Source organism: Zootoca vivipara, chromosome 4 (assembly GCF_965207765.1).
Source record: "Zootoca vivipara chromosome 4, rZooViv2.hap1.1, whole genome shotgun sequence".
Classification (NCBI taxonomy): Eukaryota; Metazoa; Chordata; class Lepidosauria; order Squamata; family Lacertidae; genus Zootoca; species Zootoca vivipara.
The window spans coordinates 49,046,429-49,071,528 of NC_142587.1; the positions used below are offsets into that span (position 1 = coordinate 49,046,429).

At 44.0% G+C, this 25,100-nt stretch overlaps 1 protein-coding gene across 2 annotated transcripts in view; it reads left to right on the forward strand.

Annotated features, from left to right (window-relative positions):
- Nucleotides 1–2,528: 2,528 nt before the first annotated feature.
- The window catches only part of PRDM15 (PR/SET domain 15), a 37,758-nt gene continuing 15,186 nt past the window's right edge, over nt 2,529–25,100 (forward strand). For both annotated transcript variants that reach the window (XM_035115206.3, XM_060273559.2), the window contains exons 1-13: nt 2,529–2,637; nt 8,520–8,565; nt 12,148–12,241; nt 14,209–14,362; nt 15,481–15,733; nt 16,047–16,166; nt 18,604–18,828; nt 19,671–19,806; nt 21,185–21,363; nt 21,597–21,691; nt 22,037–22,124; nt 22,838–23,005; nt 23,672–23,766. In XM_035115206.3, the coding sequence (XP_034971097.2) occupies nt 8,529–8,565; nt 12,148–12,241; nt 14,209–14,362; nt 15,481–15,733; nt 16,047–16,166; nt 18,604–18,828; nt 19,671–19,806; nt 21,185–21,363; nt 21,597–21,691; nt 22,037–22,124; nt 22,838–23,005; nt 23,672–23,766 (1,644 nt within the window). In that variant the 5' untranslated portion in view covers nt 2,529–2,637; nt 8,520–8,528. The remainder of the gene's footprint in view (nt 2,638–8,519; nt 8,566–12,147; nt 12,242–14,208; nt 14,363–15,480; nt 15,734–16,046; nt 16,167–18,603; nt 18,829–19,670; nt 19,807–21,184; nt 21,364–21,596; nt 21,692–22,036; nt 22,125–22,837; nt 23,006–23,671; nt 23,767–25,100) is intronic.

A 25,100-nucleotide genomic window follows, 5' to 3' on the forward strand; every position in this document is an offset into this window, starting at 1 on the left:
CCGTAAGACGCTGGCTGGTGTGCCCCGACGTGCGGCGGCGAGAAGGGCGATTTGCATTGTCACGTGCCTGGCGGCCGCCAATTAACAACGCTAACCCACCGGAAAACAATATTTATCCTCCTCTTTCCCAAAGCTCAGTGCAAACGAGCCTGGCGGCCGCCAATACACAGCACTGACCCGCCGGAAAGCAATATTTGGCAAGTGTTTCTTACAGTCATAATTATAATATAGGGTGGCACAGAGTTAAATTTTTTAACTTTTTTAATGGTGGTGTGCCTCGTGATTTTTTTCACGGAACAAGTGTGCCGTGGCCCCAAAAAGGTTGAGAAACACTGCTCTTGAGAACTCTCTCTAGCTTGGTGGGCGGTCTGTGTGTGTGTTCGCCAAGACCTGTTCAGTGTTCCAGAGGGAAAGACTGTTCACTTAGGGGCAGTTCTAAGAGGGTGCTTTGAGTATGTCAGGGGTGGGTTGTGCTATGTACCATCCCCTCACCTAAGGTGTGAGTTACTTGTATTTTTTAAACAGCTCTTTTGTGCAGAACTGCCCTTGCACAAAACAGCTATGTTAAAAAAACAACTGCCCTTGCAGCTCCAGGAACATGAAAGCAAAAGTGGAGAAAGGAAGCAACATACTTCCACGTGAGTGACTCCAAACCCTTACCTTGCTTGGAGTGGCATACATTTATTTGACTGCTCATTTATGCAAACAGTGGGTTAAATTAAATAAAAAAATTCCTTCAGTAGCACCTTAAAGACCAACTAAGTTTTTATTTTGGTATGAGCTTTCGTGTGCATGCACACTTCGTCAGATACTATAGATTGTTACTATCATAATCCACCTGGGACCCTGGGGTGAAGAGTGGGCAATCATGCTAATAATACACTGGAAAACTTGATTTAAAAAAAAAAAGACTTAAAAGGTGTGTGTGCACACAAGTGCCTGTCTGCATGTCCACAGGGGACCACCAGGCTTCCAGAACTTAAGGTAGGTGAAGTACTAATTGAGAGTTGAGGGGAGGGAACAACACAGTGTGAATACAACCTTGTTATTGGCATTTGTTTCGAGAGACAATGGTGTGTATCTCATGGGAGTGAAGTCAAATCAATGTGTTAGCGGCACCAAATTGACCTCCCCGGAGTGCAAGCCTGGGCAGTGTGGATACAACCATCTCACTTGTTGGATTATCCCACCTCAATACTGGTTTGCACTCTGGTTTGTGCTCATGAGTAGACAAAGGTCCACGAATGCTCACATGGGAACTAACCTATGAATGTATTAACACACTAAGTGTGCACCAAGCTTAGCTGAAAAAAGAAAATTACCAACCTTTTACCTGCATTGCAAGTAAAAAAAAAAAGATCAACACCTATCTCCCATTGCAAAGGGGTCTAGAAGACTCTTTGGAAAAACTCCAGAAGATTTTGCCAAAATATCATTTTCATAACACACAGGGCACCTCAGACAAAAATGGATGAAGCTTCTGTATTCTAAACTGCTGTGTGCCCCCCCCAATATATAGTTTTCCCAGACCCCTTAAAGATGGGGAGAAATCCTAACGGGGGTGGGCACAATTTGAGTGATAGAGCCGTTGGCATTGAATGCTCTCCTATTCCAGCTGCTCTGGATGGAATTTAAAAGCCTGTTTTAAAAGAGAAATTTAACTGTTCTGGTAAAACGCAAGCAGTGAAGGAGCCAGACGAAACTTTCAGGGGAGGGCGTGGTATCCCGTCCTCCCCAAGAGGATATTATCTACGGCTAATACCTGAAAGACGGAGAAAAGGGATGCTGGGGGTGTGGGAGGTCTCAGTTCTTGGGCAGGATGAAATGGACGAAGGCGGTCGGTCCCTCAACTAACCTAAACCCAAGCCTTTGGTTTTAATAAAGGTCAACACCAGCACTGCTGATTGCTCTCAGAATAAGCTGGTACCCCAATAAGTGGAACCCAATGTCTCATCCGCCCCTAAACATCTGTCTCTGTCTGACACGTCGAACCGTTTGGACGCGCAACTTTCCATGTGCATTCCGACGCGGTTATGGAGCCCTGCAAAAGGTTGCGCTACGACGTCTCCTTCCTCAATGTCATCCAGCACTTCGTTGCCTTTAAAAAAAACGAAAATGCACGGCATGTTTTTTTCAAAAGCGAGTCCCTCGTCAGTTCCAGGGGAGGCCACTCTGTCCACCCGCTGCAAATCTAGTGTGTAAAGAGGGCGGCAACCAACACCGCTTAACCGAAACTGTAATCCTGGGCAGGTGCCAGGATTTCACCCGTGCTCAGCTTTGCCAGGCGGTGGCGCGCATGTACGCGTGTCACACAGCGCTGCTCATCCTCCTTCTATATCCCTCTCTTGGCTGCTGCTGTCGCAATACACCTTCTGCCCTTTCCTCTTCTTAGCACAAAGCGGCTCAGCAGAAGGCGCTCGGCTGCCACTCTCTCCATCCACCTCGCCGGCCCGCCCAGGTTTCACTGCCTCCGCAACAGCAACATTTCTCCACCCAACCCCACCCCGACTCCCTGAACTACGATTCCCATGGTGCCTCGCGAACAACAAAGCTCCAGCTTCCGGTGGCGCGTGGTTTCCGGCTCGGATCGGAACCTGGAGCCCGGATTCGATCCGGGTGTGAACATTCCAAAAGCAGGTAACGCAGCCCCCCCTCCCCCACCCTCCCGCCTCGCCGCGCGCCGCCCCCTCGTCGCCGGGAGCCGCCCTCGCCCCTCGCGCGGGGACTCTGGGCCGGCGGGCCCCCACTGGCGCGAGCGGGGCGCTTCTCGGGGAGGCGCGGCGGGGCCCCCGGCAGCGGCCGCGGCGGCGCCTGCTGCTCCCTCCCCTCCGTCCCGCTCTCTTCCTCCACGCCGCCTGTTCTTTGTTACAGGCAGGAGCCGCCTGCGGCCGCGCGGCGTGGAGGGGGCGAGGCGGGTCCGAAGCAAAACCCGGCGGAGCCGCTCCCGGATCCCCAGCCCAACCCAGGCAGCCGCCCGCCCGCCAACCCCGTGCGGGCAAGGCTCGCCTGGCGCCGCCGTCCTGGACTGCGGTTCTCTGCCGCCCCGCGCCCTTTCCTCCTTTCCCCTCCAACCCTCGCCGGACCTGGGTGGGGCAGCCCCTGTGCTCTGGGTGGGAGAGGGCGGTGCACCCGAAGAGGCAAGGCTCTTCCCTGGGGCTGGGAATGGAAGGGCTCCGGCTTGCCCGGGTGCAGGACAAAGCGCCCTCCCTTCCCCGCCGTGCCTGCGCTTGGTGCAAGGCAGGCGTCGCTCTCGCGAAGGGGGCGTGTGGAGGTGGCCTGCGATTCGGAGAGGTGCGGGACCCGCAGGCAGCGCTTTCTCCCGCGGATTGTGCCCCCTCTCTGGCGCCCGCTTGGTCCTTTTGTGCCACATACACAAGGTCACACGCACGCGCGCGGACCTTGGGGAAATTCGGCATATCTGGCATGTCCTGTTCTTGCAGTCGCGTTTTCCCAATGCATTGAAACAATGTGGGTTTCTTTGAAATAAACATTTAAAATGCTCTTTTTAAAAAATCTCCACTCGCCCCGGTTGAGAAGTAGATCTGGTAGAATAGCTTGCTGATTATGCCGATGATATTATATTCTGTTCTCATGATATTTTAAATATTAAATATATGCTTGAGTCAGGTATTTCCCCCATTCTCCAATCATCCATTTGGTTATAAGGAGTTACTATTGGAACTGTATTTCATCCTCTGATGTGGATGGGCTGGCAAAGGTTTCTTAGCCAGGCAGATGCATCCAGTGGCATAAATTGCTCTCTTTTTATTACATTTTTCAAAATACTAGTTTAATCATGCGGGTCATGTCCATGTTTGAAAATAAATGTGAAAACTGCAAGTTTAACTGGTTTTAATAAAAAAGACATAGAATGCAGATGCAGTGTTTCTTGACCTGTTTACCTGGATCGAGGGCCACATACTACACCGTGTCAAAAATATTAACATGTCAGAAAGGAGTGTGGGAAGTGACCCGTCATGTGTGGTTTGTAAAATCCCCAAGATGGAATTTAGAGTAGGATTATTGTTCATGTACTAATCTGATATGGGGGTGGTGACTTTTATTTCCAATTTTTGGATTAATACTTTGCACTCTGGCTTGTGTAATGTCATGGAGTGTTTTCAAGGGAAACTGCCGATTTCCATAGTGCATTTATTTTTTCCACTTCACACATGCTGAGGAAGTTAATTAAGGCTACATGTTCCAACAACTGTTGATAGTAGATATAAAGGGGGAGGTATGTTTGTTCAATAAATTTTATGGTTTAATGGTGCCCACAGCGTACTTGATGATTGATACATTCAACTACAAGATGCATGGGTGCCATTGTATGGTCCTAAAACACCATTGGAACCCATGAAGTTAACTATTAGAGGGCCATTTAAGTTGGCAAAGATGCTTCAAAATAATCTCATATAAAATTGAAACCAATACTATAATATTCAATAAGTGAGCAAAATAAAATATTGGAAAGCATTTTTCTTGTTTCCTTGCACAAATTCAGATAATAGTTAATCCATTAATCCACTTGCAGTCTCTTTCCTCTCCTGTTATTGATGTAAATAAACTTTCTCTAATACCTTTAACCGTGCAAATACTTGCACGTTTATTTATCTTAAAATCTCATCTAGTTGAAGGATTAGCATTGGACTGTTTACTAAGTATCAGGTGTCTGTTTTCTCAGCTATACTCAGATATGATCTCACTCTTTTGATGCTGCTTTTTAAATTAGTTCCTCACCTATCTTGCCCTAAGAAAAATGTACCAATTAGCAGTTTACTGCAAGTTATTATCTGTGTTTATTCACTGATGCTATTTCTGTAGTCATGTAGCCTTGATATCAGTATGATTATTCATTTATATTTTTTTCAAAATGAAAGCATTGCAATAAAATTAATTAGTATGGTGCATTTGAATTTTGCCTTGCGTGTCAATGGGAAGCTAATGTATTAAAAATACGAAAAAGAAGAAAAGAAAAACCATAGTGCTAACAGCAGTTAATAAGCACTGAAAATTGCCACAAATGTATAAATACTGCAACCAAGTATATTGACTCTGTATTGACTGCTTTTGTCAACATGTTGATTTGCAACTTAAAGACTGTATAGTGCAGTGTTTCAGACACCCTTCCCACCTGTCATCTATATGGCTCAGCTGGTTAGTGTGTGGTACTGATAATGCCAAGGTTGTAGGTTCGATCCACATGTGGGGTAGCTGCACATTCCTGCATTGTAGGGGGTTGGGCTAGATGATCCTTGGAACTCTTCCAACTATGATTCTAATTTTGGACTGTCCAGGGTTCATTCTTGTCATACCACTTGTGTCCCAAAGTCAATGTTTGGGACAGTAGTACTAGAGCAGGGTTTCCCAAACTTGGGTCTCCAGCTGTTTTGGGACTACAATTCCCACCATCTCGTGACTACTGGTCCTGCTAGCTAGGGATGGTGGGAGTTGTAGCCCAAAAACAGCTGGAGACCCAAGTTTGGGAAACTGTGCTAGAGGAAGGTGGAGGTCAAAACACAATTATAGTCAAGTCTGCTCCTTTTCCTGGACATGTCTTGTTTAGGATCCTGGTGCTTCTGGGATGTTTACAAGCAGGGTGTAATGGCATGCGATATTCAGAAGAATACTCCTGGGTATGGAGGCGCCATTTAGCTGTCATATATTAGCTATGGAGAGAATATCATTTGAATTTAATCACTTTTTGAGCCATCCAAGCTAACAGACTTACGGGGTACTTGTTACATAAGATACACACTTGAAATGATTTGCCCACAAATCAAAACAACATGAGAGTCAAAATAGTGTTTCCAGAGAGCTAGGATTAGTTGTACTGGGCATCCATGGACATCAATGTTGTGGAAAACATGTTTGCTGCTACATAAAATTGTGAAGCACCCCTTATTCACTTAGTCCAGGCATGGCCAAACTTGACCCTCCAGATGTTTTTGGGACTACAACTCCCATCATCCCTAGCTAACAGGACCAGTGGTTAGGGATGATGGGAATTGTAGTCCCAAAACAGCTGGAGGGCCAAGTTTGGCCATGCCTGACTTAGTCCCTATATCTATTAGGAGAAACATCCTGTGCCCTACAAGTTCAGAGGTAGTTGGTGAATATCATGCTTAACCACATGGGCGTTCTAGGTAATTAAGCCAAAGTGAACTGCCAGGGTCCTTTATGCTTTCAGGTAAATATACACAAATAAAAAATGATTACTGGAAATACAGGTGAAACTTGGAATATTAGAATATCGTCGAAAAGTGCATTTATTTCAGTAATGCAACTTATTATTTTTTATTTTAATTTCAATTTTTACAATTTTTCTTTTGGAAATTCCACAGTAATAAAACAAATAGTTACAATAATACAAAAATAAACATCACTATTACATTTCATTAATTACATTCCATTTATAATTGACCGGCCTAACGACAAATCATTACAAGTACAACAAATAAAGGCTTGACATATCCTGCTTTGTATGTCATGCATCTATCTCATATATTGGTTTCACCTTTTAAGTTGTGTTACTGAAATAAATGCACTTTTCGGCGATATTCTAATTTTACGAGTTTCACCTGTAATTGAAATCGAGCTCTTTCTGTTTTGTAGATTGCCTCTCCATAAGCAAAAGCTTAAGAGCCCTCTTAAGAAGTGCCATTACTATGCCCTTGCTTGTCTTTTCTGCACTCAGGAGTTTCATTTCCAGAAGACGCCCAAATAAATACCAGTTTTGGCCCCTCTCCGTTTTTACCTATTGCAGTTATGTGCAAAACATTTCAGAACAGAACCTGCTGTTTCTGAAAGTACCAGATTGAAAGCTTAGAAGCGGTCGCCAATGATGGGTGGGGAGACTGAGTATCTGAGTGAGCAGCAAGTGTCATCTTAGAAATAAAAACTTCAGACATATTCTTCAGATTGTGGTGGATTGTCTGTCGCTCCAAGTGTCTGTCGCCTCAAGGTGCAATGTGTGAATCCCAGTTGTACTAGTTTTGTACAAGAAAGCTGACATTAACCCTTCCGCAAAAAGTAGTGTTTCTTGGGCTACCAGGAGCCTTCAGTTTTCTCGATAGCAGCACCCCCTGTGGTTTGCATGTCGTGCCAGGTCAAACTATGGTTTAGCGCAGTGTTTCCCAAACTTGGGTCTCCAGCGGCTTTTGGACTACAGCTCCCATCATCCCTAACTTGCAAAACCAGTGGTCAGGGATGATGGGAATTGTAGTCCAAAAGCAGGTGGAGACCCAAGTTTGGGAAACGCTGGTTTAGCAGGACCATGCAGCCTCCAGGGAGGAGCTCACAGCTGCCTTGCCCTTCACTGGTCCTTTTCGCTGCCATACTGCACTGAGCTGAACCAAAGCTGGACTGCAACAGTAAGTACTGGGCTCTGAGAATCATATAATTTCTGGAGAATATTGGGTCATAAGAGATGTGTAATTCCTCCCCACAGAGGTGCATCTGACACTTTCATTGCATTGCTTTTGTTGTATGCTGAAGATGCATCTCTACCCTGTTCTTTTTACACTTGAGATACATATAATTTAGGACCCACTCTAGTTGTGATAGAAAATATTTTTAGACTGTTTTCAGTGATGTATCTTATATTGATATAACCTGCCCTGGAACGTTCTGGTGAAGGGCATATAAATCGTTGTAAAATGAGCCAACAATCCTGCCATTTGCTGTTTCAGGAAACAGTACTGAGAATAATAACCCTTTACCAGCTGTTTGATCCTTCCAAATGTCCCATTACATGCAGAGTTTCATAGGAACTTATCGTGGAAATCAATACATTTCAAATTATTACATTTTGATACTTTTGGGTGGTCTTAGGAGGTTTTCATATTTCCACATATGTTGATCTCATGTTTTTCTTTGCAACCTCAAAGCTAGGTACCTCACTTTTATTTTTATTTTTCAAGTGAAGGCCATTTGTAAATGGGATTGGCTAGGGCTTTCCACCATATGTATAAGATCACATGGAATGGACATGTGCCGTACATAGCTCTGTAAATGCTTTTTCCTGTATGGAAGTTATGTTTGTTTAGGGGACTTGTCATGTTCTGCAACTCAGACACAAGGTTGAGTGTTAAATTTTCAAGTTATCGTGCACAGCGTTCTTAAAACAATAACATTAGTGGATGGTGGGAAGGCTGTAGCTCAGAGATAGAGCACCTACCATCTCTAGGCAGTGCTAGGAATATCCCATTTGAAACCCTGGAGAACTGCCAATCAATGTAGACAATATCTGACTGATGGTCTGACTCAATAGAATGTAGTTCCTTTAATGTTGTGAGTTATGTTCTGTGTTTAACTGTAGGGAGTAATATAACCCTTTAGAAATCAATAGCAAAACTCCAGCCGAATGTAACCTGGGGCCTGTTTTTATCCAGCCTCTTCTAGGCGTAAAAAAGCACTTTCATTAGTATCTTGGAATCCACATATTTCGGGTAGGTGAGCCTTTTGCTATGAAGTGCCTAATAGTCTCATTGGAATCTTTGTCTCTTCTGTTTTCAAAGGTCTCCGAAATGGCAGAGGATGGCAGCAAGGAGGCCGTGCTTATCTGTAAGTATCCAAGAATACTTCTGCATTAAGTATGCCTCTGAATATTAATTATCAGTGAGAGCCAAATGAGGGCTATTGCACACATATCCTACTTTGGGCTCTTTGCCACCTGTCCTGTGTTCAAAATAGAAGAGACGGTGGATGTCCGATCCCGGCACCCAGTAAAATGCGGACAATTTAAGTGGTTGTGTTCCATTTAGGAGAGGCTGAGCCAGTGTAGTCAGGAACTGAGCAGGCACAGCAAACAGTCTGCCATGCATTGTAGATTTTCTGGGGATATTTACTAAGACCTTTTGCTACTGCTATAGGAGGTATTAGTAGGCACATTGGCAAGCTATAAAGGTGAACAAATGCAAGCACATCTACGTAGTCTTCCTCTTGTCTGGGGATGAGACCTGAGAGGTTAAAATAGGATTTACAGAAAAGATGGGGGGATTGGAGAGGGGGAAAGAAGCATGGTGTTCAATACTATAAATGACTGGTTCTCAAAACTTTTTTCTCTGAGTCATACTTTCAGAATAAAAATTTGATTGTGCCACACTGAATTTTGTAGTGATTAGAAATACATTGGGGGAAACAAAAAGAAACAACAACTAGTAGTGCTTGATTTATAACATAGAACACAACTACTTTATAATATCATCATGGGAAACCAGAAAGTATGAAACAATGCAGCTAAGAACTTGAATCATTCCCAAACTATAATGATAAACGCATCTTCTCTAGCACTATGTTTTAATGGTGATTTTAGCTCACAACTAGGATTGTCCTCAGTATCATTTGATGTTCTTGCTGTCATTTTGAAAAGATACCCATCCATATTCTGCAAATAATAAAAAATATTTTGATACTATACTATAGTGAAATGTTTAAATGTTTCTTTGATTGTCCTTGAATCTTCTCGCTACACTTGCCATCCTTTCCTGCCACACCAGTTTGGGGCACCACAACCTTTCAGAACCGCTGCCATAAATGCATGGGCCCAGATTGCATTGTTGATTTACAGATTTTATCTGAGATATCAGCTGTTCAATCTGGGCATACACACACTGAATTTTACATGTGAACACCCTCTCAAACAGTACGCCTGGGCATTGGTGTCTGGTGATATCAAAGGTGGGATAAGTGCACTTGTTTGGCATGGGGTGAAAGGTGTGTTTTGCTCCCTACTACATGGAAGAGAGCAATCTAGGTAAAGTTATTATAAGGGATTAAAGATGCACCAGAGAGGAGTATGGAGAAGTTTGAGATGCATGTGCTTGGAAAATGCACATTTTTTGCAGTTCTGTGGGAAGCTTTTGAATAATCCTTAGTAGGATTTCTTGTTCGCTGTGGGAATTTAAGTGGTGAGGGGGATGGTACTTAATTCATAGCAACTGACACCACAGATTCATAGCTTCAAGCAGTCTCATTTTAGAAGCCGAACAATTTGTTTTGTTTCGTTATTGTGCTGTTCTGTGTTTTTTCTTCATGCACCATCACAGTAAATAAATACTGAGGGGTTAGAACAGCACTAATAGCTTTGCAGATGCCCCCAAGGCATAAAAGAGCATGCAAGAGTGCTGTTTAGTTGTGATGACTCTGCAGTGCTGACAGCTGTGGTGCTTTCTTCCGCTTTTTTTTACCAGCAAGTCTAAGATACTACTAAAAAAAATACAGGATGACTTGTAGCAGGACTACAAGAGACATCATTTGAGAGCAAAATAGTGAGTTGCAGTAGTGATGGTTTGAAAGCAGAAGACCAGGGATTGGAAGACCAGGGATTGTGAGGCCACCAGGAGGTTCCAGCTGGTGCAGAATGTAGCAGCTTGGGAGCATACTACTGCCAACATATAACTCCTTGCCTGTGGGGTTTACACTGACTGCCAAGTTCAAGGTGTCGGCATATACCATGCAGGGCCAGGTTATATACCCAGTAGGACACTGTGGTTGGTGGGAGACCTCTCTTACAAGTTCCAAGGATCTCAGAAGCCTGCACTACTGTAACTCGGAGCAGGGCTTTCAATGGGCTTTTCCAGCTGGACGAATGGATCTTTGCCATGGGTGCCTGTTTTGCTCTCCCCGCCCCCCAAATATATCTTGTGCATTGCCTCAAGACCTGTGCATGGAGGATAATTAATAAATAAGCTCTCTGTAGGCTGTGTCGGTGCAGGTCTAAAATTTGAATAAGTGAAAGGTAAGATTGGAAGCAACTTTCCTTGGCGCAAAAGACAATTAGAGGTGATGCTGGACGTGCTTTCTGACTAAGATCCAAAGAAAAGAGATGGAAGCCGAGCCACGGCTTTCAAAGAGGATTGGGCAGGTGTGTGGAGGACAAGGCTATCGGAGGCTACTCTCCACAATGCCTTTGTTCTACTTCCACTGTGGGAAACAGTTGCTGGAACCCAGAAGTTTGGAGAACGCTGCTGCACCTAACTCCTGCTTGCAGACTTTCCCCGGGCATCTGGTTGGCCACTTTGAGAAAAGGGATGCTGGACTAGAGGGTCTTGATTCAACGGGGCTCTTTTTATAACATTATATTTGGCTTAGCATGTTATTCAGGCCTGCATAAGCTCTCTCGGAGGACAATGGGGAATTGGAAACTGCCTTGTACCGAGTAAGACCATTGTTCCGTAAACTTGGTGACTTCAGCAGTTCCCTAGGATCTCAGACTCAACTGGAGATGGCAGGGATTGAACTTCTGCATATAAAGCATTTGCGCTCCTCCCTCGCTACAGCTCCTCCCCAACCAGGAGGCAAGGAATAAAGCAGCTGTGAGGAGGGAAGCCTGCACACTCATGTGGTGTCTTGCCCACGGTTGTTTACAGGCCTGGGGCTCTTCAAAATAAGGCTCTGGGTTCATCTGAAGCTCAGTCGATGGAGCTTTTTTTATTCTGAAGTTCTTTCCCTGCATACAACCACAGCCAGGCTAGCATTCTTTATCCCCGAATTCGCCCTGCCAGTCTCTGCAAGTCCTGGGCCTGTGCTTAGAACAGGGCATTCTGAAAAGCATGGCCTGGATGATGGAATGGATCTACTATTTCAAAAAAAAGGGAAAAGCAGCTATGGCTGTAAACATAACTCACTCCTAGAGATGTTTGCTCCTTCTGTGGAGCCTGGGAAAATGGTGATGCCTCTTGGTTGCTGGAATAGCCTTTGCTCTGAACAATGAAGAGACAGAACTTGACGTAAATTAAGCTGGAACGGTTACAAAACAGTCTGGTGAAAGGTGTTTGTGTAACATCCAGAAGAAAGCGGCTTTGCACGCATTGATTCAGAGAATATGAATATTATTTTCCAGCCAGAATCGGTTATGCCAAGTGTTGCTTCCCCTTCCTCTTAAGCATCCTTCCTCGACTGACAAAACTATAATTGTTAGACATTTATTAAAAGCCTATTTTCTTTGGGAATTTTTGCAGGTGCTGTTATAGCCTGATAACACAAGTGCCGTTTTATTCCTTATTTATCCCTGGGATGAGTTGAACTATATACTATCGATTCAAACAAGTACTGTATGTGGCCACCGGATAATTGAATATCACAGTTGTTGGAGCACACTGTGAAGGTCCATGGCTACCTGCTTTTTCCTTTGTCTGCTTTCAGGGTGTGAAGATTGCAATCAGCATCATGATTCGGAATGTCCAGAACTGGGCCCAGTGGTGATGGTCAAAGACTCCTTTGTGCTAAGTCGGGCAAGGTAAGCCAACTCTTGCCTTGTTGGCTTGCTTAATTTTAAAGTAATGAAGCCAGATGCAAAAGGGAGTCTTCTGTTCTCATTTGTTTTGCTTCTAGTGTCACATTTTGAACTAGGAATGCTCCCAGTCTTGGAGAACTCACATGCATGTAACTTTAAATGTCTCCCAAACAATTCTAAGCCGCAAGTTCTCATTCTGGAGTGTTTTCAGCAGCATGAGAAGATGGGGGGCCAAATAGTCCTGCCAGCCAGGGCAGAGTATTATGGCTAGATCATCCCTTTTAACCTTTGCCTTTTCCTATATGTAGATGACAGCTTTCTGGCATTTATTGCAGCGAGGGAGAAAAGCAAGGCTAATCACATTTGTGTCAGTGGAGCATGTGGATTGTACAATGTGAACGACACAAAAACGGAATTTGCAGATGACTCAGTTTAGTTGTATCTAAGTCATTGTGCAAGCAGATACCCTGCAAATCTGCTCTGGGGATTCCTTCAACCCTCCAGGGCAGATTTGGGGGTGGTCTGGGGTGTGTCCCGGGGAAGGAGAGAGGGAGGGGAAATTCCATTGAAGTCATTGCCTGAGTGCAGAGACTTCAGTTGGGTACAACCCTTTCTTCTAAGTGGACTAGTCTTGTTTGGAAGCATGAGAAGCAGAGAAAATGCCTTTCGTTGGCAAAGGACACAATACTTGGATGGCAGATCGGTTTTCTCCTCAGTCATTGGTCATGCTAATAAATTGTCAATAAAAACAGCAACTTGAGGTGAAGATCTTCTTCTTAGGTAGCCTAAGCATCTTTGTTTGCACTTCTCTTAATTATTAGTATTACTAATGCTATTTATAGCATGCCTCAGTGTAGCATGATGTGCATTTTCTACCATAAAACCTGAGACTCAGGATCACTTAAGAGTTTTGATTTCCTACATGGAAATAACTTTAGTGTAGGGGAAAGTGTGTGTAGATCTGCACAGGGTTTTCGTGTCTTTTCCCATATGCAGGGGCGTAGGAAGATAGGGGCAAGGGGTGCCATCGTGGGCGCCCGCCCCACCCCCAAAACACACTCCCCGCCCCTGGAACGTGTGTCACGCCCCTCCGGGAGGTGCACCCCACCCCCAGAACGGGCGCCAGCCCCGCCTCCGCCCCCAGTGCCGGAGCATGAAGCTCCGCCACTGCCCATATGGAAGTGCTTGCTGAGGAAGCACTCTGTGATCAAGCACATGCATTGAATGCAGATCGTCCCAAGTTCAGTTCCTGGCATTTTCCATTAAAAGGATCAAGTAGCAGGTGATGGGATAGGCCTCTGCCTGAATAGCCTGCCAATCAGAGCAGGCAATATTTGTCGAAATGGACAAATGCTCCAACCTGGCATAAGGTTGCTACCTATGTTTATATAGAAAAAATAATTTTTGAAATGGTCCTGAGGAATTGCTGATTACCACTCACTAGAGAGCTGTTGAACCCATTCATAGGCAATTACTGACCCTCATACTATATAACAATGTAGTATTGTAGTATGTCAATGTAGAAAGTTTATATAGAAAATTTGTCACTGAGGAAAGAGGCCCATCCAGATTTTCTTTTACACTACGATTTCCAGGCACAGACCCGTGCTTTAAAGCTCCATGTCTGAGTGGTGTTCCCCCCCCCTTCCTTTCTGTGCTTTCTGTGGGGGAACCTGCATTTTAGTGCTGAATTGGTGCAAATGGCAATCTATGTCAATTGCCGTTTGCTCCGATTTAATGGTAAAATGTGGGTTTCCCCACAGAAATTGCCAGAACAACAATAAAAAAGACCACTTGAACACAGAGGGTTAAAGCCCGTACCTGTGCCTTAAAATTATGGCACAGATGGAAATCTGGATGAGCCCTCAGCTCTTCCCTGTGGATGTCAGGGCTGAATTTTTTCTTCTGTGGATGCTGGCAGATCTTTTGTACAGTCAACTCTTTTATACATCAAAATATTCATTTCTTAGATCATCCCTTCCCTCCAACCTGGAGATCAGGCAAGTTGAAGATGGGATTGAAGGCGTTTTTGCAGTAACACAGCTGGTGAAGCGTACCCAGTTTGGCCCCTTTGAATCAAAGAGAGTTACCAAACTGGAAAAGGAGTCAGCATTTCCATTAAAGGTACATTGACGCTGTCTGGGTTGGTGATAATGTGAAGGCACTAAGAAATGGAGCAACCAGGCTCTACCATTGTCTGAACGTGTATTTGCTTCATTTGGTTCTTTTTTTAGTTAGCCAGTTCATTCATTAATCATTCTCTGCCTGTCTGCCCCCCCCCTCTCTCTCTCTCTCACACACACACACAGAGAGAGTAGCTTTTTCAGTACCAATAGCTAATGCTATAGTGTTTTTGTTTGAATGGCATGCAGCAATCTTCTGGCTTTAGTTCCATCTGTTAACTTTCAACTTGGCAGTCCTCTTATGGGGAAAGATGGACTATGGAGTGGACCTGATCCTAGCAGGGCTTGCTCTTTGTACCAAATTTGAAAGGCTCAAAATACTAGCCCGGGTGGCACAGGAACAGTTGGGAGTGCACTGTAAGACACCTGATAGTTCCTTTGCAGCCGTGACTTTCTGTGCCCCACATTGATGGGGAAGGTTTGCATTCACTTTGCCTGTATCTGTGAAGTCAGGGGTATGAAATAAAAGCCACTGTACTATGGAAGCCAGATTCTTCCTCTCATGTCGTCACAGTAATGTCTAGATGCACGGACCGCATGGGCAGGTCATACTATGGTAACAAAAATGCATCCTTGTCTACGGCTATTTAATAATAATAATAATAATAATAATAATAATAATAATAATAATAAATTATTTATACCCCGCCCATCTGGCTGGGTTTTCCCAGCCACCATGGGCGGCTTCCAATCAAATATGAAAAACAATACAGCATTAGACATTAAAAACTTCCCTAAACAGGGCCGCCTTCAGTTGTCTTTTAAAAGCAAAATAGTTGCTTATTGCCTTGACATCTGATGGGAGGGTGTTCCACAGGGTAGGCGCCACTACTGAGAAGGCCCTCTGCCTGGTTCCCTGTAACCTCACTTCTCGCAGTGAGGGAACTGCCAGAAGGCCCTCGGCGCTGGACCTCAGTGTCCGGGCTGGACGATGGGGGTGGAGACACTCCAAGGGCTTTAAAGGTCAGCACCAGAACTTTGAATTGTGCTCGGAAGCGTACTTATTAGTTGATCATTACTGCAAAGTTTGAATTCCCTCTTTGCACGGGTGTCTATTAGGTTTTTCAGAAGGATGGACCTCTAGTGTATTTTGATACATCTAATGAAGATGATTGCAACTGGATGATGATGGTGAGGCCAGCCAACCAATACGAACACCAGAACCTGTCTGCCTTCCAGCATGATAATGACATTTACTTCACTACATCCCGGGACATCCCACCAGGCACAGAGTTACGAGTGTGGTACGCCGCTTTCTACGCCAAAAAAATGGAAAAGCCCGTTCTAAAGCAAGTTTCTAGCGTTGCCAATGGTACGTTGGGTTGCTTCGTGGATGGGTGGCGGGTAGTTTTTTTTTTAACTATTTCAAAAAAATGTTCCCACTTTCTCTGTGGGGCTTATTTCATGCAAACATCTCCCTCACATGAAAATAAATTGATAGAATCTATGTCCTGGTTCGTATTATACGTTACACGTAATGGAATGCTTCCTTTGATTGATCTTTTCTACTTTTAAATATAAAACAGCTTCCAAGGATCTGAGTTTCAGCAGAGGCACACCAGGCATTGTAACAGCAATGTGGTTAGTAGGAAAATAAACTAATGCAAACATTGTTTCTCTGACAGACGTTTGTTTAGTAGTGATGGAATGTGACCAAGAAGAAAACAAAATTACTTCGAAGCCTCCCTGTTCCAGTGGCACTTATTCTCTCAAAAAATTAAAACTCTCACGTTCTAAACTTTCAGGTATGGAAACTCTACGGTTCTTGTTGTGCGAACACTACATAACCAAATCACCTGTTAGAGCAGAGCTTCCCAAACTTTTCATGTTGCTGACACGCTTTTTAGACATGGGTCATTTTGTGACACAGTAATTCAGTTTTACTAGCAAACAGAATGTTAAACTAACCCCTTTCCAGCCCTGGGAGGAGTATGGGGCGAGTTCACACGCACACATACACACTGCAGCCAACACACTAATGTGTCATGACACACAGTTTGGAAAGCTCTGTATTAGAGAAAAATCTGATGGCGTATGATAGCGCTTGAGGTGAAACTGATCTCTGATGGGTATTGAAGGAACGGTTTAAACCTGATATTTTGAATGTCTAGACCGGGGTTGGGTGGGTGAAATGGGGGCTGTGGCCTTCCAAATGTTACTGCACCACTGGCCATGCTGCCTGGGGCTCATGAAAGATGGGGTTACTAACAACATCCAGAGGACCACAGGCTTCCCATCCCTAGTCTAGAGCTTGCTGCTCAGTTTGTTTAAGATACTAAGCCCCTAATTTTTGTTTGTTGTGATGTAGTGAGCTCTCTAGAAAGTAGTGAGGCGCTGAAGCAGAGTCCAGCCAGTTGCCATTTTAGAGCAGGGGTGGGGAACCCGTGGTCCTCTATATGTTGTCTGGCTCCATTTCCCCATCCATGTGTCAGTGTTTTCGAAAGCTTTCCAATAAACCCAGCTGATGATGAGCAAAAGCGAGGCACTGTTAAGATCCACATTTCCACAGGCGTATTTTTTAAAGGTTGAATGTGTTTACAGCTACAGTAGTTTGGCTTGTGTTTTCGAAAGAGAGCATTTGAATAGTTCATTTCTTTGCCTCTTATCTTTAGACAGGGGTGGGGAACCTCGGGCCCAGAAACCACATGTGGCCCTCCAGAGCTCTCTATCTGGCCCCTGGGGCTCTCCCCAGGGCACACCTTTAGCAAACCTGCTCCAGTCCCTCGCCATGTGCTTTTGATTGGCAGGAATTTGTCCTTGAATGGTGATAATCCCCCCAGTTGAAAGCACTGTCGAAATGAAGGTTTGTACTATGGCACGAGGTCCGCTCTCCTCAAAAAGGGTCAAAAGTCTACTGTGCCTTAAGTAACTCTCTGGGGCTGAAATCCAGCATAATGCAATTGAATTTCCCTCCCTGTGTCTCAACCCCCTGGACTCCAAATCTGTGGTATGACAGAAAGTCCCTGAACCTTCTGAAATATATTATGAATGCTGCATGGGAGGGGAAGAGAGTAACGAGAAGTCCCCTTTTGCAAGTAGAAATCCATTCTACTTGTGCATGGACACAGCCTTGGGTTATGGTCTAGAATTCGTAATGAATTGAACAAGTGCAGGATGATTTGCTTCTAGAACTCTAGGGGATACATAAGAAGATAATTCCATAATACTTCAAATTACACATTGTGAAGAACTTCTACCCTCCCCTTCCCCGTATTCCAAGAAGTATAGTTAACCATATAGTAGTGACTGACCTGAAATGCAAGTAGCTACCTAAGGAAATGGACTCAGTTCTCAATCTAGACAGAAAGAAACTTAATGTCTACCAGAAATAAAAGAAATATTATGACTGTCATACCACTGGGCTTTTCCCATGGGATTTCAGAGGAATTGTATATTATATCCAGACCTGTTATTAACAGAGTTAATTGAAGTTCAAAGTGCTTGAGGTGTATGTTTTCAGAGACAGGATAGCACTTAATACCACTCATTTGTGCCTTTGAAACTCTCCTCCCATGCAGTTGGCTACAAATAAAGAATGCAATTCCTGTGAAGTTGTTTGGTTCTTTTTGTTTAAGTGATTCCTGTGGATTCATGGTGCAGGGTCTAACATCACACCATGAGATAGGAATAGATTCCCCTCCTTCCCTGTCACCTTCAGCATTCTGTGTTATCCTAATCTTCTCCATAGGGGAGGAAGGATAAGCTCCATTTGTACTGGTGGAAGTCCATTCTGTAAATGGGGCACAACAGCTGGATATTGCCCATTGACTGTGTTGAACAGGGGTCAGCAAACATTTTCAGCAGGAGGCCAGTCCACTGTCCCTCAGACCTTGTGGGGGGGCGGACTATATTTTGAAAAGAAAAAAAATGAACGAATTCCTATGCCCCACAAATAACCCAGAGATGCATTTTAAATAAAAGCACACATTCTACTCATGTAAAAACATGCTGATTCCCGGACCTTCCGCAGCCGGATTTAGAAGGCAATTGGGCTGGATCTGGGCCCCGGGCCTTAGTTTGCCTACCCATGGCGTTGAATATTAGTAGACTGTCTGCAACAGCAGTCTTGTCACAACTTTGTACAGAGGTTGGGTTTGGAATATTGTTGACTTTAGGTGGCATTCAATGTAAATGAAGGGAAGGCCTTTCACTGCTTTTTGTCTCATCGCTCTTCCCTTGCAGAGCATCGCCGGAGTCACTTGGAGCAAGCCAAAGGAGCTCCACAGAGCAACCAAAATGATGCAGTTCCAGAAAAGGTTATGGAGGCCCCCCCTGCAGACCAGCCCGTAGCCCGTGAAAGTGCCAACACCTCAGTGGAAGGGAAAAGAAAACCACGAAGGGGCAGGAAGCCCAAAGTGGCAAGACCAGAAACTCCCATTGTGATTGTGGACAATAAAGACTCTTCTGGTGAGCCCAGAAACTACTAAAAGTAGCTATCAGTGATACTTCATTTCAGGGGTGGGGAAAACTTTTCACCCAGTGGGCCAGATGGTCGTGTTTCCCCCCACCCTCAGGCCATGCTTGATAGGTAGGCCTAGCTGCCCACCTGTCATGTGAATCCAGTCACAGTAGCATCTGGTGAGCTTTTTGCATGCAGGACTCCCTTCAAAGTGCTACCTCCCCAGCAATTCATATGGGGCTTTATAGGCTAATTGGTGGCATCTGCAGCTGAAGCAAGTTTTTACCTGTCCTACACCTGACATCATATATGATATAGGTGGTTATGATGTGGCCAAAATAGCCTCGCAGGTGGGTCTAATTAGGCCAATGGGACTACAATTCCCACCATCCCTGGCCACTGGTCCTGTTAGCTAGGGATGATGGGAGTTGAAGTCCAAAAACTGCTGGAGGGCCTTTGGCCAATACTGCCCTAAGCGAATTACTTTGCATTACCAGCCACTTTGTTTAACAGGCAGAGGGCATGAAGAAGCTGAATTTTACATTTTATGACATATTTGCCTTGGGGAGCTAAATTTATTAAGAAGTGGTGTATCACAGCACATGAGCATATTGAAGTGCCTTGTACTGAGCCATCTAGTCCGGTATTGCCTTCCCTGTCTAACTCTGGCTCTCTGAGGCAGGTGTGGGAAACTTTTGGCTTTCCAGATGTGGCCGAACTGTTGCCCTAGTCATTGCCTTTGGCTTAACTAGGGTGTGCACGAACCATTAAGCTCAGTGTCTTGTATGGTTGTATATTAAGAGTTCATAACTGATAGGCCTTTCCTGATAACAATGAATTCATTTGACAGAGGAACATGTTGCTGAAATTATAACGGAGATTCCACCTGATGACATAGCTCTTCCTCCTACAGAAGAAGCAAGGTTTATGGAGGTGGTGTTAGCGAAGATACCCAGTACTGCAAACAGTAGGAATTCTATATCGAAGTAAGTCCCTCCAGAAAAGGCAAATGCTAAAATGCTGAATCCAGTTTTACTTTTCCATTTGAATCTAATCTTGCTCTTCCATGAATGGAAAGGCTCCTTCTGTTTGTAGACATGACTCACATTCAGCAGGAATTCCAGCTAGAGGAGGGTTTGGTGATTTTCTCTATCTTCTCTCTAGCCATCCCTTCCCTCCCATACTGTTCTACGGGTTCCACAACCTTTTGGAGTAGATATTCAGAAGGTATATGGGGTTAAAGGAAAAAACAGGAATCCTAACCATACGTGACCTTCCACTCCCAGCAATTCTGATCCCACCGGAACACCTTTATTATCTTGGACATAATGAAACATGATTAAAAAGTGATCATTTGCACTAACATAAGCAGACCAAAACTCTGCTTATTTGAAGGAAAATATAAAAATCCAATTCAGTCTGTGATAATAGACCCATGGTGAAATTTTGTACCCTAACGATGATACCGTACTTTTCTGTGTATAAGCCTAGGTTTTTTTACTAATAAATAATGTTAAAAGGGGGGCGGTCGTCTTATACACAGGGCAATCTCCCCCCATTTTCTTAATGTTGAGTCCCCCAGAATAGGGAAGGTCTTATGCACGGGGGTGTCTTATACACTGAAAAATACAGTGGAACCTCAGTTTACTAACACAATTGGTTCCAGAAGTCTGTTCATAAACCGAAGTGTTCATAAACCGAAGCGAACTTTCCCATTGAAAGTAATGGGAAGTTGATTAATCCGTTCTAGACGAGGAAAAACACCCCCTAAAGCAGCAGGGCCTTTGCTCCGATGCCTTCGCAGAGGCCGGGAGGCATCGGAGCGAAGGCCCGGCCTCCCCGAAGGCATCGGACGCTCAGTAGGCCTCGGGCACCTCGGTTTACTAACTTCCGGGTTAGGATAGTTCGTAAACCGAAAGTTCGTAAATCGAGGTGTTCGTAAACCGAGGTTCCACTGTACGGTAATTGGTTTTATTTTAGATAATTCCCTTGAGCAAATGTACACAGTGGTAGTTCATATGGGGGAGAGGTGGTCCTTGAGGTATTTCAGTCCTGAGACAATATTGCTTCTAGAGTGTATGGCAGATCATCTCTTTGAAAGAGCCCCCATGGAAAGCTAACACAGCAGAGAGGAGCTTCATATGTAGGGAGCTCCTGCTATAGGATGCTGGCCAGTGAGAGGACTATGCCAGCACCCTGTCCTGTTCCAAAGGGTTGCTAATAAATGAATCCTACAGTAGGCTGACTGTACGAGAAGAGCACAGATAAGAGATATGATAAATAGTAACAGGACACTGAGATGGTGTTTGTGCAACACAGTGAACTGCTTCGTTGTTACCTGCCTCTTTCTTTCCAATCTGGCAGGTTTTCTCACCATCAAAGCTCCATGTCCCTCAAGAGGAGCTTGCTCCTCTCCAGCCGACATGGGATGCGGCGCAAGATGATCAAGCAACTTGGGGAACACAAGCGCGTCTATCAGTGTAACATCTGCAGCAAGATGTTCCAGAACAGCAGCAATCTCAGCAGGCACATCCGCTCTCATGGTGGGTGCAGGTGGGGGGTCACCTGGTTTTGTTTTCAGAGCTCCCACAACTCATGGCTGCAGTCGAAGAGAGTTCTCCAATCTAGCAGAAAAACAAAATTAAAAGAAGTTTTATATGATGGGATGTTGAAGCAGTACCTAAGAAGATGGGCTGCAGATTTTCACCTATTAGAGTAGCGGTTTAGTTGCATAAGCAGGTGACTTAACTCTGTCTTCTTGTGATTAATCCCTTAGGTGACAAATTGTTTAAGTGTGAAGAATGTGCCAAGCTTTTCAGTCGAAAAGAGAGTTTGAAGCAGCATGTTTCATACAAGCACAGTAGGAATGAGGTTTGTATGGGTCTCCATCAGCAAGCCATTGTGGGATGAAAGTGGGTTACACACCATGATAGGTAGGCAAGGTCTGCAGATCTCAGAATGGGCCTTCTCCTACCTGTAGTTATTTGTTTATAGAAAAATCTGGTGCCTTTACTTGTACAAAAGCTTAAGAACCTCAGAAATTACCATAGAAACCTCTCCTGTAATTTATCAGTGTTTAAATTTTCTGGGGGTTTTTGTGGGAGGGGTGACAGCTCTGTTGGGGAAACAAATCAAAGAAAATTGTTGTTTGAAAAGTATGAATTTCATATGTTTGGACATATTTATTGTGATTCCTTTTCTGTTTTTAATCCTCAGGTTGACAATGAATACAGGTACAAGTGTGCTACATGTGAAAAAGCTTTTCGGATAGAGAGCGCGTTAGAATTCCACAACTGCAGAACAGGTATGATGATAATCAAACCACGTTACCTAAGTCACATGAAATGGTCTGGAATTGTAAGGAGGGAGTAATAGAAGTCATCTGGACATTCTGTTTTTATTGTTTATGCAGACAAAAATATAACCTGCTTTTAAAATACCTGGTATACATAAAATAACATTTAAAAACTATCAATAACATGCAGATAAAATCAGCAAAACTGTAAAAGGAAGTATTCATAATGAGAGACGTTGAGGATTGGATTCTTCTGCATGTAAGACAGATATTCTACCACTGAACTGCAGCGCTTCCCATAATCACCATCAAATGCGTGTGCAGGGTAGAGTGCTGTATCGGTACAGTATCCAAATTATTGTAGGGAATCACTATGCTGATCCACCACACTGGCCCACCAAGGTGGCTCAGCACAGAACCATCTACATTGATAAGCATCAATTATTTGGTAATATCCAAGTGGTGTCGCAACTGGTATGCCAGATACCATTGGCACAAGCCACAGCAGACACTCTTACAGCAATGCCCTACTTTTGGAGACAGGGGCTTGTGTTTAAAACGGGTAGTGTAGGATTAGACAAGAGGAAGCTGCTTGTTGGTTTTCAGAGATGGCCCCTGCTTGAGTTGTGCAGCTGGATTCCACAGCTTATTCTTAGAAACAACTAAATGGTTTTTAAAAACTGCATTTACGAAATCTGCCCTTCTTCCCCTTTTTCATCCAGACGACAAGACCTTTCAGTGTGAGATGTGCTTCAGGTTTTTTTCCACAAACAGCAACCTCTCAAAACACAAAAAGAAACATGGGGACAAGAAATTTGCTTGCGAGATCTGCAACAAGTTGTTCTACCGGAAGGATGTCATGTTGGATCACCAGAGGAGGCACCTGGAAGGTAAGTACATTTGTGATGGATCTTCTTCCTGGACCTTTAATAATTTTTTCCTTTCCCCTATGGCAATCATTTTAAAATTCGAAGGATGACACACTAAGGCTGGTTCTTTTCTTCATTCATGGTAATGAATCACTGGAATTGAGGGTGAGAAGGCTTTGAACCATCCAAGTGTAGCTATCTGTCTGACAAGTATGATCTAAATTGTTCATTATTCAGGATGAGATTTAAGGGCTATTCACGATGACCCCCCTTTTACATGAAAAACTCTGGTATGTCCTTAAGTTGCATCTAGATAGCTGAACCATTGTGCTTGCAGTGGAAATATGGGGTTATAGTGTTGGACTACGACCAGGAAACCCAGGTTCAGATTCCCAGTCAACCAAAATACTCACTGCTTGGCCTTGGGTCAGTCCCTTTCTTAGCCCAACCTGCCTAATAAATAAATAAAATAGATGGCATGCATGAGGCACAAATCATTGCACAACCAAGGTGCTACCTCTCAGCCCAATACCCATGTTTGTTTATGTGCAAACCTGAAATTAAGCAGCACTTAAGCAGTCATTTCCATGCATTGCTGTATTGATTATGGTGTGCATTATTCATAGAAGTAGGAAACATGGTTTATTCTTTCTTTGTTCTTTTTTTGGTGGGAACTGTTCTCTTAAGGAGTGAGGCGTGTGAAAAGAGAGGACTTTGAGCACAGCACAGAGAACATGGTTCGCTACAAGAAAGAACCTTCTGGGTGCCCTGTTTGTGGAAAGGTAGGATTTTCCATTGACTTACATTAGTAGAACTTTTGTTTCAAACCACAGGCATACTCTCACACATTATTTTTTTTTGCCGTGCTTTTAACACGCAACAATTCAGAACGTGTTCTGAATGAGTTCCCAAAATCCATACAACTATGGCAAACTTTTCCAGTCTGTGTAACTGACATGAGGTTAGCAGAGACGGCAAAGTCCACACAGATTAATGTTGCACAAGCAACTGGGTGACCTTCCTTCCTTTTTCTTGGATGCTTTTTGATGGGTGATAGTTGAGAGAGAAGCAAAGCAGGGGAAGCTACCACATGAGCATGGTCCCAGTGGTCTTCTGACAGACACAGTCAAAGAATCGTGAGAGATTGTGCTGTTAAGTCCCATAGGTTGAGCTCCACACACACACAGCATGTGGAATGGTGTTCTGCTACTTAAGAAGTTCCAACTCAAAGTCCCCTTGGGCATGCAGAACTAGATATGCAATGCTTTGGGTTCTAACCTGTGGCTTGTTCATCCATCCATCCATTCATTGGTATTGTGACCTTATTCGGTCAACTGCTGGCTATTAAGAACTTTGTTGTTAAGTTGGATGTTATTACTATGGAACGGAAGTCACCCTCCTTATTATGCCAGTGAAAAAAGTGTCGGACCCAGAATTAAGATATGTGCAGTGCAATCCTGTACAAGTTTATTTGGGTAGAAATCCTAATTACAGTGGTACCTCGGGTTACAGGTGCTTCAGGTTACAGACTCCGCTAACCTGGAAGTAGTACCTCAGGTTAAGAACTTTGCTTCAGGATGAGAACAGAAATTGTGCAGTGGCAGCGGGAGGCCCCATTAGCTAAAGTGGTACCTCAGGTTAAGAACAGTTTCAGGTTAAGAACGGGCCTCCAGAATGAATTAAGTTCTTTATCAGAGGTACCACTGTAGTTCAATGTGGCTTATTCTCACATAAATATTCATAGGATTACTCGCTAGAATCAAATCCCTGCTAAGAGACATTCTCAAGAAATGGTCTTGGTGCAAGGCTGCCGTGCCCTTTTCGGCGTTAGTTCATAATATTGAAAGGGAAATTAATAGTCATCGTTAGGTTGTTATGAAAACAATCATAATAAAATGTACAGTGCAATGCACATTAAAAGTGTTGTGAAAATGACTAAAAAAATGGAAAACAGATTTAATAAAATCTTAAACTTTGATTTGAAAATGAAGTTATAGAGATCAACTGGAAAACTTTGTGGGTAGTTCTGTATTAGAATTCAAAGTTTAATTATTGGGCAGTTTTCTAGCTGGTTTAGTCAGGGAATAAGTTCTAATCTTGAGTAATGTCACCTAAC